This window comes from Tenebrio molitor, chromosome 5 (assembly GCF_963966145.1).
Source record: "Tenebrio molitor chromosome 5, icTenMoli1.1, whole genome shotgun sequence".
Taxonomy (NCBI): domain Eukaryota; kingdom Metazoa; phylum Arthropoda; class Insecta; order Coleoptera; family Tenebrionidae; genus Tenebrio; species Tenebrio molitor.
In genome coordinates, this window is record NC_091050.1 from 24,298,145 (window position 1) to 24,317,503 (window position 19,359).

General features: G+C 33.6%; 2 protein-coding genes across 6 annotated transcripts in view; one reads left to right on the top strand and one right to left on the bottom strand.

The window, feature by feature from the left end:
- The window catches only part of vari (MAGUK p55 subfamily member vari), a 77,153-nt gene that overhangs the window by 2,449 nt on the left and 55,345 nt on the right, over nt 1-19,359 (top strand). The gene's annotated exons all lie outside the window — the stretch shown is intronic.
- Nucleotides 77-19,359, bottom strand: part of LOC138131588 (zinc finger protein 675-like) — a 63,437-nt gene continuing 44,154 nt past the window's right edge. Inside the window, exons 1-4 of one of the 5 annotated variants that reach the window (XM_069048669.1) lie at nt 3,977-4,067; nt 3,744-3,914; nt 3,650-3,693; nt 77-1,810 (exon numbers count right to left, since the gene is read on the bottom strand). In XM_069048669.1, the coding sequence (XP_068904770.1) occupies nt 390-1,796 (1,407 nt within the window). In that variant the 5' untranslated portion in view covers nt 1,797-1,810; nt 3,650-3,693; nt 3,744-3,914; nt 3,977-4,067 and the 3' untranslated portion in view covers nt 77-389. Of the gene's footprint in view, nt 1,811-3,649; nt 3,915-3,976; nt 4,093-19,359 lie in introns of those variants that run through there. The other 4 variants (XM_069048670.1, XM_069048667.1, XM_069048671.1 and 1 more) reach the window with 4 other exon arrangements.

Consider the following 19,359-nt stretch of genomic DNA (forward strand, 5'->3'; position numbering starts at 1 on the left):
ATGCTTTTTGGATGATTTTGAAGCACTAGTGCGCGAAATCGACGTTCGCGGTTGCGAAATGTCATTTTGAAGGTAGTGAATTCAAAAATAATTTTAATCATAAAACACATTGTTAATACATAGTAGTAAAACAAATGCAAAAAGTTATAGCATTAACCGAAAGGTTGTTTTACTGCCGTCTCTATTTACATTTTTAAAATTACATTTCTCATACTGAAACCACCGAACACGAGTCTATATTGGTTGGATATTGTATGAACAGTTCTTTTTGCACTGTTTATTGAGTGTTGAATATTTAGCGATTTTATGATTGTACAACATATGCTGACAAACGACTTTTCTTATGTTACGTTAGGGACCACCTTCGTTTCGCCATAAATTGGCATTTATCAGCTATACCACTGGACAGCATCTGCTGAGAGATGAATTTTCTTATGTCGACTTATGGACTTGTTCCATTTCGTTTTAAATTCGCATTTATCACAATTATACCACTGGATGACATCTGCTGAGACATGAACTACCTTATGTTGTTTAAGGCGGCTGTTATATATCGTTTTGTATTCGCATTTATCACATCTATACCACTGAACAACATCTGCTGACAGATGAATTTTCTTATGCACTTCTAGGTTGTTGTTCCATTTTGTCTTAAATTTACACTTATCACACTCATACCATTTAACAGCATCTGTTGACAGATGATTTTTCTTATGTCGCCTTACGTAATATTTTCGATTCGCCTTAAATTCACATTTATCACAGCTATAACACTGGATGGCATCTGCTGAGAGATGAATTGCCTTATGTTCTTTAATGTAGCTCTTAGATTTCGTCTTGTATTTGCATTTATCACAGCTATACCACTGAACAGCATCTGCTGACAGATGATTTTTCTTATGCTGTTTTAGGTACTCGTTTCGTTTCGTTTTAAATTCACACTTATCACAATTATACTGTATGGCATCTGTTGAGTAATGAATTTCTTTATGTTGTTTAAGGCGGCTGTTATATTTCGTTTTGTATTCGCATTGATCACAGCTACACCACTGAACAGCATCTACTGAGAGGTGGTTTTTCTTATGTTGTATTAGGATGTCGTTCCGTTTCGTTTTAAATTCGCACTTATCACAGCGATACCATTTAATAGCATCTGCTGGGAGATGCATTTTCTTATGTACATTTAGGTTGTAGTTCCGTTTCGTTTTAAATTCGCACTTATCACAGCGATACCACATAACAGCATCTGCTGACAGATGACTTTTCTCATGTCGCTTTAGGTAGTTCTTTCGTTTCGCTTTAAATTCGCAATTATCACAGCTATACCAGTGGGCAGCATCTGCTGACAGGTGATTCTTCTTATGTTGTTTTAAGCAGCGGTTTCGTTTCGTTTGAAGTATGCATTTATCACAATCTTCTCTTTCAAAACATGAGCTTTCCAAGTGTTTGATCCACAGTAAAACAGAACATGTTTCAAACGAGCACTTTTGACAATTGTAGCTTTTCACTACAGTGTAATTTTTTGGTTGATCTTGCACACAATCAGTGTTCTTTCTGTGATATTCCCTGAAATGTTTCTTTAAGATGACAACAACATCGGTTTCAAAATTGCAGTCCTTGCAGTAGTACTTTTCCAAATCGTTTCTTTCACATCTGGATAATTCGAGTGGCAACCGATGACGTTTCGTGTCATTCACCATGTAGAAAGGTGCTTTGGTTACGTGAGGATATCTCTTGCAATTGTGAATCTTTCCGTAGCCTTTCGGGATACTCTCGCTATCTTCCAGATTTGCCATTTTGATTTTATAATCTGAAAATTTTCATTTCATGTCAATACAAAAAACTACTCAAAATAATTGCAAAATATACAAGTCTTGTCTTATCTACTTGTAAATTGTAATTTGCTCAATCTATTGTACAGGGTCATTATAAATGATTATCCCACTGCAGGTGGCGTTGAAAACCCACACAAATTTTGAATATGTCGCCAGTCCCACAACGTTAGGCAAACTAGTGGACAGATTTCCACTACCGCCGGGAGCGCCACTAGTCTCACTCATGTTATGAACTTATGAGGCACATTCAACTACGTCACCAACGCCCACTGCGATGGTGCAATCATTTATAATGACCCTGCAGGTAGTATCGGATGATAAAATTAATTTGTAATCGAATCATCCATGAATCTGGAATCGTACTACGACGGCCAAAAAATTTTAGCCGAATTTTCCGTCATTTCAAAAAAAAATTGTAATCCATACTTTATTGTCATTATGATTACCGTGTTGATTATGATTGGTATTTTTTGGGTGGTAAATTTCAAAACTCGAAATTATTTTGTCATTTTCTACTACACAGAACGTACGACTGCTCTAATTTTGTTCATTCATGTAGTATTTTTGGAATATTTGAGCTTTAAACAGTTTAAATTGATTGCCAGAATAACAATATGTATGTCAAAATGACAAAAATCGAAAGTGGGGTTACGATCCCTAAAGGTTTATTTATACTTTTAGTGAATGTCACGATGGTGACGGCTAAAATTTTTTGGCCGCCATAGTACAGTTAGAGACACGGAATTTCGGGCATCATTTTTCTGTCACTTCAAAAAATTGCAGTGTAAATCACTCTTTATTGTCAAAGTGACATTCAAAAGTCAAATTTTGAAATTTATTTTCTGTTCACGTCAGTCGCATGTCAATCATTGACAGTATATTGACAGTGATGTCCGAAATTCCGTGTCTCTAACTGTACCTACAGGGTGATTTATATATTTAGTATCATACAAACTTTAACCGGTGATAGATTCTAACCCCTAGACACTCTTACAAAAATGTCTAGGTTCTAATGTTAAAATTGTTGAAGATAAAGCATATTGAAGAGTGTACTACCACCTTTTAAGAACTGCAGATAAATGAAACCTGTTTTACGACTAATGTCAGCTGATTATTGAATAACAACGACTGACGAAATTCCGTGGCCGTGACTGTACACTGTACATAACGGGTGTTTTTTTAAATTTGGCGTCAAAGTAGGCGTTGAAGTGTCGATTGTGAACACACTAACAGGTTACGGATCACGGATCAGCTGTTTAAATTTTACGCTTTTACACGAGTGGGGTGATCTCAATCGACTCTCCAACGCCTACTTCGACGCGAAATTTATAGCATTAATAAACCTTGCACATGTTTTTAATTTTTTATAAATATTCAAGTTCAAATTTCAGAGGCATTCATACGACATACGCAAATTATGATTCAACTCGAAACACGTTCAAGCTGGCAACGATGTTACCGTTTCCGTCACATAATGTAACCTTAATTTAAATCAACCTAACCTAACACGACAACTATTAATTTCTATTAGGGATTTTTTTCGCTCTGTAGCTACTACCAACAATGTTATCAGATGTCATAGCCACCCCCTATCCACATTCATCGTGAATCGATTTTATCAAGATATCAAACATTATCTTGGTCAGAGGTGGTCATAGATTTTCAAATAATTGTCGAAGCATTTGTGTCAATCATTTTTTGAATGTCAAAATCTGGATTTTTATGTATGCCTTACAAATTTATTGTGTTGGTGTGTTTCGCGAAACTGGCTGACTCATAAAAAAGATGCTGGAAGGCCAATCGTTTGTACATACCAAAGAAGTTGTTAATGACGTTCTTCAACGTATGGAACAAGACCCTACAAAACACGAAATAAAGTGAGACAGACGTTTTATAATCCACGACCACCTTTGACCAAGATAATTTTTAAAATCCCAGTGTAACCTTACTTAAAGGTTTTGTTGTTTCATTTCATTTGACAATTATCAATGCAGCTGACTCAATTACAAATCTTCTTGATCACACGAACACACGATGCTGCAGCGGCACAGACGCGACTGTCGGTATCTATAACGTGCTCTATTTATGTTTTATTTTTTTAAATCATGTCATATTTTATGTACAAAGCAAGTACGTCTTACCATGAATTCTATCAGGGCAGGAAAGGAGTATTTAAATCTTTCACATTCGCAGTGTACTCAGCGCTCATATTTTTGTTTGGTTATGGTTATCACGTGTTCACGTGCGACCGAGAGCGCGAGAGCCCATCAGAATTCAGAACACCGGCAAACCGGAACCGGGCAAACCGTCTTTAACTTAAGCAACCAGGAATATGACCTAAGTCACTTATTAGTATTCCTGAATTTATTTTGTACACAACCAAAAATACTAATGAAATGACGCTGATACCGTTTATTATGTGATTTAATTTAGTAATCATCTTAGGTATTGAAACGTTTCGACTTCCTTGGTTCCTCTTCGATAAAACTTTCCTCCCTTATTTGGTGTATTGTTGGTTGCCGCATTCCCTCGGATGATATTTTTGGGGAAAGATATGAAACAAAAATAATGCGAAAAGAATAGTAGAGCTAAAGTCAAAACGAAACATGACAGGGCGGAGCTTAGGATCGCGCTCTCCAATTTACCGCTGACACTGCTGACAGGGGCGTATCATAGTCATAGAGTCGTCAGTTTAGGGGCAAAAACTTAACCAAAACTCAATTTTCTTCATCTGATGAAAGAAATTCAACACCGAGGTCATCTACTTTTGTTGTAGAACCTCTAATACAATAATAAAAACTATCTTCATCTTCAGAAAATTCCCCTAACATCCTCTATAACGTAAACAAAAGAAAATTTTTGACTCTGCCACTATCATATAGGTACGTAAGCTGGATTCAACTGATCTACATTCGTCTTCTGCGCAAACCACGTGATGTCATGTTTGGTTTTGACTTTACCTCTATGAATACAGGGTTATTCACCGTAGAGTTCCCGCGAAAATGTAATGTTATGCAACTCAACATACTAAAAGCTCAGATCGCTAGAAGATTCCATGTTTGTTCCAGTTTGCGTCGTTATGATTGTCATAAAACAAACAATTGATCTGTGAAAAAAATGATAATTTATTGCAAAAGTGTGTGCAAGCCTTTAATTCACATTACTAAGAGAATATGGAAGAAGAAGGTATTGAACAAGAAGCTAATGCAGCCACATTCAATCTACTCCCACAAAAATCTAAAGACAGATACTTCAAGGAATTGGAAAAATTTCGGTCGTGGATGAAGAATTGAAACAAAAATGTTGTAGGTAAGTGAATAAGTAGGTAGTGGTTGCTTATTTCAATGGATTTATACAGGGTTATTCTAAATGATTGTAGTCGAAGTAGGCGTGAAAACTGAATGTAAAATTTATGGTAGCCGCTCCACATAAAAAAACATCAAAATGATGTGAATAACTAACTAATAATAATAATATTTATGAATTCAATCGTTAATTTAACAAAAATAAATAAAAATCTCATCACCGCACGTTTCACCTAAAAAATGACAGTGACAGCGACAAAACTGGCAGTTCACATGAAAGCGGCATGGCCTACTTCGACTACAATCATTTAGAATAACCCTGTAGAAAAATACGCTGCTTCTTCCTTGTGGTCTACATTTTCGATGCTTAAATCCACCCTATTTGTTTTTGAGAAAAAGAAGTGGAAACGTTTCTAAATCAAGCTCCCGACGAGATTTACTTGCTAATGACGATGATTGTTGATGTGCATTAGTGTTACGAACAAAATTTGGTTAAATGTTCAGCTTATGTTTATTGAGAAAATAAGTGAGTGAAAAAAATTTCATCCACTGCTTTCATCCACTCGTTGCTATGAAAGCTGTTTGAATGGGCAAAACAAACGCTTTCACGTTTTGCATCTAAGTAAGAAACAGTAATTGTCAGTAGGAGGATTGAACAAATGTTTATTTGCCCTACGTTGTGTTTTGTTTATAAATTATAATTTTGTTTAATTTGGTTCTACGAGACGCCGCACCTTTCGGAGGATTTTAAAATGGAATTAAAATAAAAAGGATAGAACACACTTCACTTAAATTTTATTTAACAAATAACCGAGTGTGGTGTTGCTTGGTCCCAACAAACAGTGTGAATAAATAAATGAATTTAGTAAAGTCTTTTCCTTTTGGTGGACGTTTGAGTGAATGAGATTTGACTCACGGCCCGTGAATTGAATGATGACTCATGCATAAATGACTAAGCTGGGCAAATACCGAAGTTTCTGGTGCGAACAGCATTAAAAGAGTTTGACTACGAACGATGTGATCCAGTTTAGATTTGCATTGTCTCCCCAATTAAATTGAACCCGACGCGATAGCCTTGGAAACCTTCGGTGAAAGCCTGGTCTACTCAGGTGATTGAAAATAAAAGGGAAAAAGGTTCTAACAGACTTATAGGGTACAATCGCGGCAATCCAAAAGTAAACGTTTTTATTTAATAGTTTGATTGTTACTTTAAATCATAGGCGTCCTAAAATTTCACAGTTTGACACTAGCGTTAAAAAAATGATTTTTTAATGCCACGACATCTCACTCCGATTCAGAAAGCTAGGGCTATTCCAAAGCTTGAAGAAAAATGGTCGTTGGATGCTGTGGCGAAGGAATTACATTGCAGTAAGATTTGTATCTTCCTGCTACATGAACGCCAATGAATAAAGTCTAATTTAATCTTACGAAAAATACGGAAATTTTCGCAAGCTATCGTTCACTTTTGGATGGCCGCGATTGTACCTCTCTTCACGTGTCAGCTGGCCTAGGTTGCTCACTGTCCAGTTTACGGGTGACGCGGCTGTTTGTGCACTTACGCCGGACCACAGTTAATTGAGTGCACTGGTGGTAGCTTCCCCGACGGCGAAGGCCCCTAAGTAACGAATAATTAATGAAGATGTTTTATAATAATTTTATAATAGATCGCCTTGGCGAGAACACGTTTCCCCAATCGGTAAATGCAAGAAGATCACATACTTCGCGATAAGGAATTTAATTCAAAGTTCTGAAACTAAACCCGTTTGACTAATTAGATCGCGACTACAATAAAGTACCTACACAAATAGATAAATAACACTAGTCTACAAATTTTGACTTTAAAAAAGTATTCTCCGCGTAAAGTACTTTTTTTATTAATCTTCATATGCTGAATACAAAATTTATAATAAATACTTAAAATTAGTTTCCGTTTTCTAGAAAAAAAAAATTACAAGATTTTTGCAAAAATTAACAGAAATCATACTGTTCTTCTATACATTATTCGGTATATATTGTATTCTGCTTCTGTAACATCTCGACAAACAGTCCAGCAATACTACAGTGGAGAAATATTCGGAACAATTTTAACTAATTTTTGCTTGTCTACCCATGCTGAATACGAGTGGATAAGTAAAAGTCATTTATTAGTTTAAGTTTTCACGATACCTACCTGATATCTTCCAAATTTAACGATTCTAACCTTCTTGAACTTGATAATATTGATATTTACTTAGTTAGTTGACATCAAATGTCGAAAATATTGTGTTTTAGTGCTCTGTTCTGTATTACTAAGTGATAAGAGTGTTAAAAGAGACATTTTGCTATAAAATATAATTATTTCTTTTTACTTTCCCAAATGCGGACACATACTTTTTTTTAGTAATTCTGATAGAGATTTTTATTCTGAAAACAACAATGTATCACATGTATAACCTCAAATAAGAAGAAATTTAAAAAAAAATTACACTACATTTTGAAAAAAATGACGAGCACCAAGCGAGAAGCTATCAAAATTCATTGCGTTACAATGTAATAACCAAATTAAGTTGGCTGGAAAAACAAATAACAAATATGTAATAACATAATGAGATTGCGCAGAGCACAGTTTAAATCAATTACAAATCATCCACTCCGCATTCGCCCCAAATTCACTCCGCATTTACTCCACTAATTTTTTACAGTATATGAACGTATAAAATGAATGTTTTATTTAATTTTCCGTTGACCGCTTGTTAATTTCTATAATAATGAATTATTTTGTGTAAAATATAGTGTATTAATGGACCTCATTAATACACTATTTTTCATTAATCAACGATTTTTGCGATTTTGACGTTTTGATGAAATTTTGATGTATAAACAACCTTGAACATGCATTGTTTGCATTTACCAACACTGCAACAGGTAGTGCAGTAGGGTTTTCTATATTTTATAGCTCCATAACTGCACAATTACGAATTCACTTTTTCAAAACCCGACCTTTTTGGTTATAATTCGCATGTCATATTTTTCAAAGTTAACTAGGTTTTCTTAGCAACTGTGATTTTTACGTGAAATTGAATGTGAATGGAGTTGACGTCTTCTAACACTCTTTGTAGAAAAGTGAATAGAAAATGATGCAAAATTTAAAAATGGCCCACCCTGAGGACCAAAAAAGGATGAAGGTATTTTATATGGTCTCATCTTTATCGAAAAAGATGAAATTGGTTTTGATTTGGCTTTAATTTGAAATTTTGTCACAAAAAAAAAGTTTGCGGTCAACGAAAAAATTGTGTAATCAACTCGTTTGTTAATGGGCGATTAATAATCTCAACTGTTAAAGGCACTCACTCCCTACACTCGTTCGTGCTTTAAACAGTTTCGATTATTAATCGCCTTCATTAACAAACTAGTTTATTAAATAACTATAACAATTCTGATAAAGATTTTTATTGTGAAAAGAACGATGTATCACAAGTATACACTTACATACCAAAAATACAAACAAAAGAAAGTTAAAAAAACGCTACTATCATCTATGCTTAATCCCCTCCCCCCCTCAGTGAAATCCACTCCAAGAGGGAGTTTATTTAGATTATTTATAAAAAAAATCTTCGGAGTGAAATACAAAATTCTTTGACTATTACTGATTTGCCACCACATAAGTTAGTATTGAAAGTTAATTGCATCGTTTTACCGATCAGAAACTTAAATACAAACGAAGCATTAGTCAATGGAACAAGAATGCGCATCAAATTTATGCATCGTAATGGTATTGATTGCGAAGTTTTAACTGGAACCGCACGCAATTAGAGAATTTTGATTCCACGTATAAATTTAACATATTCCTATTTTACCATTTAATTTCCAAGAACTCAATTTCCAATTATACCTGCATTTGTGATGTCAATAAATAAGTCTCAAAAACAAACATTCGAAAAAATTGGAAAATTGAGGCAGCCAGTTTTTACACATGGTCAATTGTACGTCGCAGCAAGTGGAGTTCGATCATTCAATGGTTCAAGTGGAGTTCGATCATTCAATGGTTTGAGATTTTATATTTCCGAATATAACGGTCAAGAGCATTTAGCAAACGATGAAAGAGTTTTTACAAAAAACATCGTCTACACACAAGTTTTGAATCATTAAATTCATTTTCAAACTACACTGACCGGCAAAAAAAGTGGGACATTAAAAAATTTCATTTATATTTAAGTATGTAGGTTATTTTTTTTTATCCCAAAAGTTTATTTTTGTTTTATTTCCTATTCTCCACAGTTTTCTTTTGATTTACTGGGTTTTACCTTTCAATTGTTGAGTTTTTCTTAAATCTATTAAAATCTCAGATGGCGTTTATTTTCTTTCGTCCTAAAAAAAAGTATTTCTGACATTGTTGTCATGGAATTTTCACAAATTTGTTATTCAAATTGTCATTTTGTCATTGAAATGCCATTATCGCAAGAAGATTCTGCAAGAGCTATAGCTCTAGTCCACGTGGGCTTCAGCATTCGCGAACCTGCGAATTCTCTTGGTTTTGCACGATCCAGTGTCCATAGAGCCGTACTTCATTTTCATGCACGACAATGCTCGCCCACATACTGCTCGAATTGTAACAGATTATCTTCATGATGTAGGAATTGATACAATGAACTGGCCAGCACGTAGTCCCGACTTAAACCCCATTGAGCATCTATGGGACGTTGTCGGTAAACAGGTTAGAGCGCGGCGTGGTGAGCTGGTGTCTCTTCAACAGCTTCGAAGAGTCGTGCAAGAAGAATGGGATAATACGCCTCAAGAAGAAATTCAGCACTTAATCGAGTCAATGCCACGAAAGCTAGAAGCTGTCATAAGGGCAAGAGGCGGGAATACCAAATATTGAATTAAGTAGAGGCGTTCATGTTCCTTGTTTATTTATTTTTTATAATTCTATTTGTCTTTTCTGTTGTTAATGTGTTAATTGAAGCCTTTCAAATGACATCTTTGTTAGGTAGTATATTTTTAAGAACAGAATACAAGTAATGGCATCATTTTTACTAAATTTTGTAATAATGATTTTAGTATAATATTATTTTTCTTGGTGTCCCACTTTTTTTGCCGGTCAGTGTATTTTAAGTTCAATGGACAACATTTATTTTTTAACCGCCCGGTTTTTTGTTTCAATAAAAAATATATAAAAAAATAGGAAGCACGTATTCTTTATTTCATTTTTTGTATTAATTTTTTATTTAAATTTTAAATAATTTGAAAAAGATGGGAAAATTAACTGTGTAACCCTGGCGAAACCTAGACAGTATAGCAATAAAAAAAAAACCCAGGGAAATGTCAAAAAACGCGTTATCGTTTTTTGAATATGGCATAGCCAAGCTATCCCTCATTTTTCGTATCGTTCGTATTTTTCAAATAACTCGAAAATTAATGCATAATGACGTATTTGTAAACGCTCGCAGCTGGCGTAATGGAACAAAATTAAAAAAAAAATATAGAGGAATACTTTTTGACAGAAAAAACCTTAATAACGTGTGTATTGTGTAGGTATTTTTTTAAAAGAAGAATTATTTTGCATCTATCAATAGCCATAAAATAATCATTATTTAACAAAGATTAATTCCCACATACATTAAACGTGCGTGTTCAGACAATCAGAGCGCTTGCTTTCATCCAATCAAAAATGTTTATCGCGGATAAATCATCCTCCTAGTCTGTCTTGTGTCAAAAGCGGATAAAATTTCATGTTACTCCTGTCAGATTCTCAAATTGTTTTTAATAATTGTGTTTTTAATAACTGTATTATAAATAAATAATTAACGTTAAAATTTGTATTCTGGAATTAATCTTGCCAAAAATAACGGGGCCTAATTTTTTAAATCTGATAAATTTCCCAATTTTCACTCAAACATTTTTGCTTTAGACAATTTTACGAGTTGAATTTGGGCATTTTTATTCTGGTTAGACCCGAGTGCTTTAGCTCAAGCAAAAGCAAAAAGTTTTCGTAAAATTGAAAAATTTATCCGAAAAAAAATTAGGTCTTGTTGTTTTACCTTCGAAAAAAAAATCCCAAAATAGAAGTGTCAAAATTTCTCTGTTATTTTTATGTGACATTAATTTATCATCGTTGAAATTTCATATTCCATAAAATTTTATCAGAAAGGCTCTTCTGTTGATCTTTCATTTCTAATCTGTGGAAGTACTGTTTAATGGTTATTTGTAATGGGTGGTTTTCTAAATTTCTCTCGAATGGAAGCTCAGTGACAAGCTGGGCACAATAATTACCCCATCCATCATCATAAAATTTCCAATTAGATGTCTCTCACACGTCTCTCACATAACTATATACAGGTGTTATTGAAATGAAAACGAAAAAAAAAAAATAACCACGAGCTACTGGCTTCATGTACGTAGAACTCGAAAAAAATATTTACAAAATTCTATCTTCAAAAAATAAAATGACATTTATTTTTTGGGCTACAATTTTTTTAAAATGCTTTTAGCCTTTTACGTTGTCCCACAACACAAAAATACACCCTTGTATATCAGCTCGCGGTTAAAATTTTTCCACACATTTCAATAACACCCTGTATAATGTGTATATTTTTTTAGTTTATCATAACTGATTATTGAGCAAATCGTGTTCTGTGATTCCTGCCAAATTTGGGATACAACGGCAGCGAATATATTTTTGATAAAATACATACTGGCTATGGTCATTCTTCTTCAAATTATACAGGGTGTCCCACCTAAGACTTTTAGACCTTAAGCTCTATCTCTATTATTTATGGACCGATTTTTGTGAAATGTAACAGATAGATCATTTAAAGAGTGGAGATTAATCTCGCGTTACTCAAGTACCTGCAGTCTTAAAAACGCCATTTTAACTCCCTTTATTTGTGCATTAAATCGTTTAAGATTTATACTAAACTGTAGAACAACAATAAACAATGGCTTCCGCAAAAATGCCTCCCCTAAAGGTAGTCGTACTACAAGAAAAAGAGGAAAAACTGTGTCAATTTATTTAATTTTCTCTGAATTGTTCAATTGTTTCAAACCGACCTGACTTGAAATCTCAAAAATTTTAGCACATTTTTAACAAATTAATTGATGTTGTCTTGAGGTAGAAACTGTTAATTTGATTTAAGTTTTTGTGTACACACATGTTTTATAACGATTAACAATCGGACACTAGTTTTGTGTAGATTCAAATAAAGGAAAATGTTTTAAAATTACATTTTTTATTAATCGGGCATTTTATTACCAGTAATTTAGTCTTCATTCACTTATTCACTAGAATATAAATAATAGAGATATAAGACCTGAAAGTATTAGGTGGGTATAGTATCATTTATCAATTATTATCATTCACTTAAAAATGAAATTCATACGAGATTGCCTGAATTGAATACTGCAATGCTGTGTCAGATCCTAACGTGTGAATTTTCTGTCACCATAAGTTTCAAATCTCAATTTCAGCATGTAATCAGTAAACAGTTTTATGTAAAAACAAATAATGATTTAATTTTAACCGCTTGATCCAACAGTTTATCGGACTGCAAGCGTATGTGTCTGTACAGACATCCACCAATTTATAATTTCATCATCATCATATAAGAATGAAACAGGAAATCCAGCAAACATAATCTCGTTATACTCCAGCTTTACGGTACACATCTTCAACTTAAAAGTTTTAATTCGGGTTGTGAGAAACTGGAAAACTTTAAGGGCTGCATTTATTGTAATCGCTTTGGCGATATTTGTTGAATTTTCGCTAAATTGACGTACTCTGATAATAATAATTAATCATATTGAAAACCATAACAGTAAGTTCGGTTTTTTGTCCTTTTTGCCAGAATTGTGACGAAGCAAGGAAAATCTTGGGTCATATTAAAATTTGAAATACATAGTTGCTCTAAAAGAACGATTAATAAAATGCCGACGCTTTTTTAATTTACTTTCTTATACAGGGTGTTAGGGAATGGTCTCCCAAGAATTTCTGGGTGAGTTTATCAAGGAAACAGTGTTGTGGAAAACTTTTATTCCGGTTATTAAATTAAACCGTTTTCTGAAAATAAAATTGTTCCCTGCTGTTTTGGGACTGCTGAAATATTGCTTTATGTACACGAAAACATCTTTTCTTTATACCATACTGTTATTAGGATTTATCAGTACTCAATGCTTGATTGATATGATACCTATAACAGACTAGGCCGTTATTCAAAATTATCAGACCGAGGCCGTTATTTTTGCTACCGTTGCTACGGTTACGGCATAGATGACAACTAAATTTAATTTTTGAAGTAAAGAGAAATGTCAGTCTTACAAATAAATCATCGTTAAATGTTAAGTATTATTGGTATAAAGAAAACTATAAAACAACTACGGCCGATATGGATATAACAGACTCGGTTGATTATAAAATCTCGGCTCCGCCTCGATTTTACAATACCTCAACCATGTCTGTTATATAACCCATATCGGCCTAATACCGTTATATACTATATATGTTTCGACTTAAAAATTATTGCTTGGTAACGATTCGAAATTTACTACTGTCAAAAGTTTACATATTAATTTGATCTATCTTTTATCCGTCGCCTGCAAATATTACAATCGTTTACAATGCCCGAATATTCTATCGAGTATGCAGATGTGTATTTTGTGTATGGGGAATATAGCCGAAAGGCTAATGCAATGCTGCTGTCCGCAGGTATGCTAATGCTTGTATTACGGCAAGGTGAGGACATTTTGAACATTTATTATGAATTTAACGAACGAACGAAATTAACGAATCTTATTAGCTGGTGGTCAGTGCTCGATTTCAAATCCCTTTAGAGGTTGATCGAGATCTGGTATCACAAATAAAACTGCAGAAATAATTTCACTTCATTGCAACAATAAAAGGGGACTTACCTCAAGGTTGTGATGAATGTAGATAAATACACTACTCAAAAAATAAAAGTAGTCACTTTTTTGAACTTCGATATTTTTTTTATATTTTAAGAGGTTTCATTCAAACTTGGAATATGTAAGGAACCATTAATTATTGAACTTATTTTAACAAATTAAGAACAGAGAGACACTTGAGCAACCTTCTACTAACTTTTATGTACTAACATGTGCAAAAATAAAGAGTTTGAAATCAAATTGGATTAAAAAAAGTCTGACAACTTAGCTAATTTGTACCAATTGTGATGTTAATATCTGGTGCGGCTTCCTCTTGCCTGCCAAGCGTCGTTGCAGGCTTCGAATAAGCCTTCGCAACCCATCTTGGGGAAAATTGACCCGTTCTTCAACTAAAGCCTATGCCAACTGTTCAGTTGTAATTGGAGGATTTGGACGTCCTCGAACACGTTTCCCTAATTGTTCCCAAACCTTTTCGATTGGATTTATGTCTGCGCTGCATGCGGGTCAGTCCATTTTACGGATATTATGATCATCAAGATAATCAGTGACAATGCGAGTAATGTGCTGTCCGGCATTACCTTGCATAAAAACAAAATTTTGATCAACAACATTTGCTCTTGGGATCACTTGACGTTCTCAAATCTCATCAATGTACCTTCGAGCTGTTAGGCCACCATTGCGAAGAAAAACAAGGTCCTTGCGAGTGTTTATTGTTATTCCACACCACACCATTATGGATCCACCACCAAAAGAGACGGTTTCATGCACTGTATTTGACATGAAATGTTCTAAAGCCCTCCTCCAGACTCTTACACCTTCACCATTACCTGACAGAACAAACTTGGACGCATCACTAAACATGACAGGAGTCCAATGACGAAGTTGCCAGTTTAAGTGTTCTCTTTCAAATTCAAATTTCCTTTAACGATGTTCTCTGGTCAATTTGGACAATTTTTCAGAACGTCTTGCTCTCAATTCAGCCTCTCTTGACCTATTGCAGACTGTTTGGTCGCTAATTTTTGTTCCTCTTGTCCTCACTAGATGTTTTTGCAGGTTCCGCGCAATATGTGTGCGATTTCGAAGGGCTTGCAATTGCAGAAAACGCTCATCACCTGCCGTAGTTTTACTTTTTGGACCTGTACCTGTATCTTGTTACGGTATCGTTTCGAAAGATTCCACGCAGTTTCCTGCACAACCCCAAGCAACATAAAGTTGTGAATGTTCTTCTTCGCGTAACGTTACAGCTCTATTAACTTCTGTCGACGTTAATTGCTGAGCCATTGCTTCTTTTAAATGTTAGTGAATTGTCAGAATGATCTAATATTGTTTAAGTCTAAAATGGTCCAAAGTCTGTTTAAACATTTCTTCTTAAGTGATTTTTTTCATTTTAGTTTTTGTATTGTTCGAACATTTGAGGCTCTAATTTGATTATACCAAGGAGCATTCGCGTACAATTTTGTAATTACTTTAATAAATGACGGTTCAATAGACACTCCAAGTTTGATTCAAATAGCTTAAAATATAAAAAAAATATCAAAAAAGTTACTACTTTCCACCTCCACCCGGCGGCACGGCAATTTTGCCGGAGTACATACACTATTACGTATATTACTATCAAGTAATAGTGCAGTGCTTATCAACATAATTACCGGCGTCTCGCCTCCGCATTTTGACTTTGTTGTGTATTATGTTCTGTGTCAATGTTAAGGAACTTCCTCACGATGTGACATGAGTATAATAATATACCTTTTTGAATTTCAACTACCAATGTGTTATCTAAATACAGAATTTTTAAATTTTTAAAAAGAGATTGCGGTACTATTCCCGTTGCTGAAATTACAAGTGGTAAAATCGAAATTTTTTCTAAACACCAAAGATTTCTCATAGCAACGGAGAGCTCTAAATATTTATTAATTTTTGTGTTATATGTCTGTGTTATATTATGGGAATTTGGAACAGCTATATCTAAAAGATATGCTTGCTTTTGTAGTGTATTTCGAATACACTATTGATTTTGACAATAAAAAATGCAATCCTGGTAGTTTTTGATGAGATATTATCGAAGGGAGCTATTGAAAATCGAATCGTCATTGTGACAGTAGGTAGTACTCGATAAAATCTGACATAAAGGCATTGTTGTCTTTTGGTTGCTAAGCAATTAACTTTCATTAAGTACAGAACTTTAACTTTTTATTTAATTATTGCAAGAATAAAATGGTGCAAAAGCTCCCAAACAGTGGGACACCATTTAAAATTCTTATTTTTGAGAAAACTATTCATGTTGGGCAAATATGGTATTAAGGTTTTCGACCACATTTTCCCTCACAAACTCAACCTGACATTCTTGGGAGCCCATTCTCTAACACCCTGTATATCCAGTTATTTATATACAGTGTGGAATAAAATGATTTACATCTAGTTACCTTTGGAATTTTTGCACATGGAAATTTTCATGTACCGCTCTACTTTTTTTTTCGAAGTGCCGAACTATTAGTTCTGTCAATAAATGTCATCAATCGAATTGACAATTGTTACAATTTACTAAATTGAATTAACAAACGTTGATGGCCACTTTCAACACTAGCTGTGACTTGCTTTTGTTAGCTCCTTTTTAATTTCAATCTTAACTTTGCGTTCATATCATCCCTTCGCAATAAATCACATTTGGAATTTGGATATATATTTTGAGGTTAGGCTTTCTTTTTTTTGTAGAGCGGCATCTCGTATTTTTACAAGGGTAATGTAAAGGTAACTAGATGTAAATCATTTTATTCCACACTATATTTTAAAGTAGAATGCAATTTTTCATTCCTATCTACGCTGCTAAAATGGGCTGGCGTGGCTGTGCTTTCGATATTCATTGAAAGAAGATACGAGTAGTCTGTAGGAAAATGCTTGTTAAGGTTTCTTCTGATGTGGTTCTTATTAATTGTCATAATACAGGGTTATTCAGGTAAGATGACGAGCCTGACCAGGTGAGAATGTAACCCAAAATACACTTTACAAAGTATTCATTGTGTTTTGGTATTTAAAAATTAAATCAGGTATCCAAGTAGGTATTCTATTAATTTGAAAGGTATGTCTGTCATTGTATTTTCCGTTCGATATGATCCTACTTACCCATTACTTTTGTGATTTTAATTGCTTATTATTGTTATTAAATCATACTTTGTTGAGAGAGGTATTTTTCTGTCAGAACGTGACATTCATTAGGCTGACGTTAAAAGTTGTCTATGTTTTATGTGCATTATGATAATGCCGGATAATATAATAGGGATGCCCAAGTTGGTTAACATAAATAACATATCATTTTTTAAATTATACATAAGTACAAAATGGTTGTTCACAGAAATTCACATAGTAGGTAATTTAAATATTTTTAAGAATTGCTCTAATTTGTTCAACCACAATAAAATTCATGTTTATTGACGGGATTTGTACTTAATAATTAGATACCAATAACATCACTCATAGATATCCAAGAAAATTGAGACTGTTGTTAAACCAGGAAGTATTGTTACTTTCATTTTTATTTACAAGTCCACAAGTAAAAGGTGGTACACAGGTTTTAAAGAGATAAAAGGAGCTATTTAAAAGTTGAAATTTTGTTTCATAGATTAAGTAACAGACGTCAAAGAAAGAGTTTAATACTGAAAAATGAAGGATTTTTCTAGAAATGTTTGAATATTTATTTACATAAAATGTAATAATTCTTACAAGCACGACTGATTAACTCATTAAATGGAGGAAGTTCTAAAAAGGAAAATTGGTTTTGGTTCGTTCTGCAATTTCATTCTTGTTTGATGAATAAATACAAACACTTGGGGGGAAACTATAAAAGCAATATACACACCCATACGAAAATTATCGCACTACGGACGTTGCTGCACTTAATCAATACTTTATTTCCTATAGTGATTTCATACAACAGAAGGATTGGATGAAACTGAAAAGGTCAGTTTAGCGAGGTGATCGACTGATTGGTATTAAAATAACAATTATAAGTTTGTTAAACAAAAACGCTACAAACTGAAGTTTTGGTTCTTTGTGAAGTGCGAACTTCAACACAAACCGGTAAAAACGGGATGCCTAAAGCTGTTTGCTAATGTTCTGAGTATAAAGTAGGTATAAAGAATTATATGTAGAAAATTATACTATTATACAGGGTGTTTTTGAAATGCGTGCAGAAATTTTAATCACGAGCTACTGGCTTCAGAATTCGGAAAAAATATTTAAAAAATTCTATGTCAAAAAATAAAATGACATTTATTTTTTGAGCTACATTTTTTTTAAATTGCTTTTAGTTTTCTACGTTGTCCTACAACCTCGTAGGTAAAATTTCGGCACATTTTAAAAATACACCCTGTATATCACGTTTTATAAAATGTAGGCCAATGCGAAGTTACCTATAGGAAATATGCTTTAAAAGAAGGAAACCGCATTGGTGTACGTTTTATAAAATATGATATACAGGGTGTATTTTTAAAATGTGCCGAAATTTGACCTACGAGGTTGTTTGACAACGTAGAAGACTAAAAGCAATTAAAAAAAAATTTCCGAGTTCTACATGAAGCCAGTAGCTCGTGGTTAAAATTTGTGCACGCATTTCAAAAACACCCTGTATGTAGGTACATATTATAGTATTTAACATTTGTTAATATTTTTAATATTTCTTTGATGTGAGTTCATAAAACCTTGATTTAAAACACAATTCAAACTTTACAAGATCCACGTTTAAACATTTTAGTTCTATCACCAGATTTTCAACAAATACAGACTGATTCTCATAACTTTTCCAACTTTCCGACCCTAATGAATTTTAAATGTAGCAGTAATACGTAAGTTGTACTTTTTTGTACAGGGTTATTATAAATAATTGTAGTCCAAGTAGGCGTAAAAACTGAATGTAAAATTTATGGTTGCCGCTCCGTATAAAAAACATCAAAATGATACACCGTTCACACGCAGGAGTTAAATTGGATGCAAAACAACTCAATATTTTTAGAATTGGTTGCAAAACAACTAAATATTCAATTCAATTCAATCGTTAATTTAAAAAAAAATAAATAAATAAAACTCTCATCACCGCACTTTTCACCTAAAAAATGACAGTGACAGCGACAAAAAGTTGACAGTTCACATGAAAGCGGCAAAAATTTCATAACATGGGCATGGCCTGCTTCGACTACAATAGTTTATAATAACCCTGTATAATTCTAAAATATTTTTTGTTAATTAAAATGTGCTCCAATGACGAAAGGATCGACATGATGTTGATATATGATTACTGATGAGTTAGTTTCTTAATAGCTATTAAGACAACAAGGGTTTTATAGACGATTTAA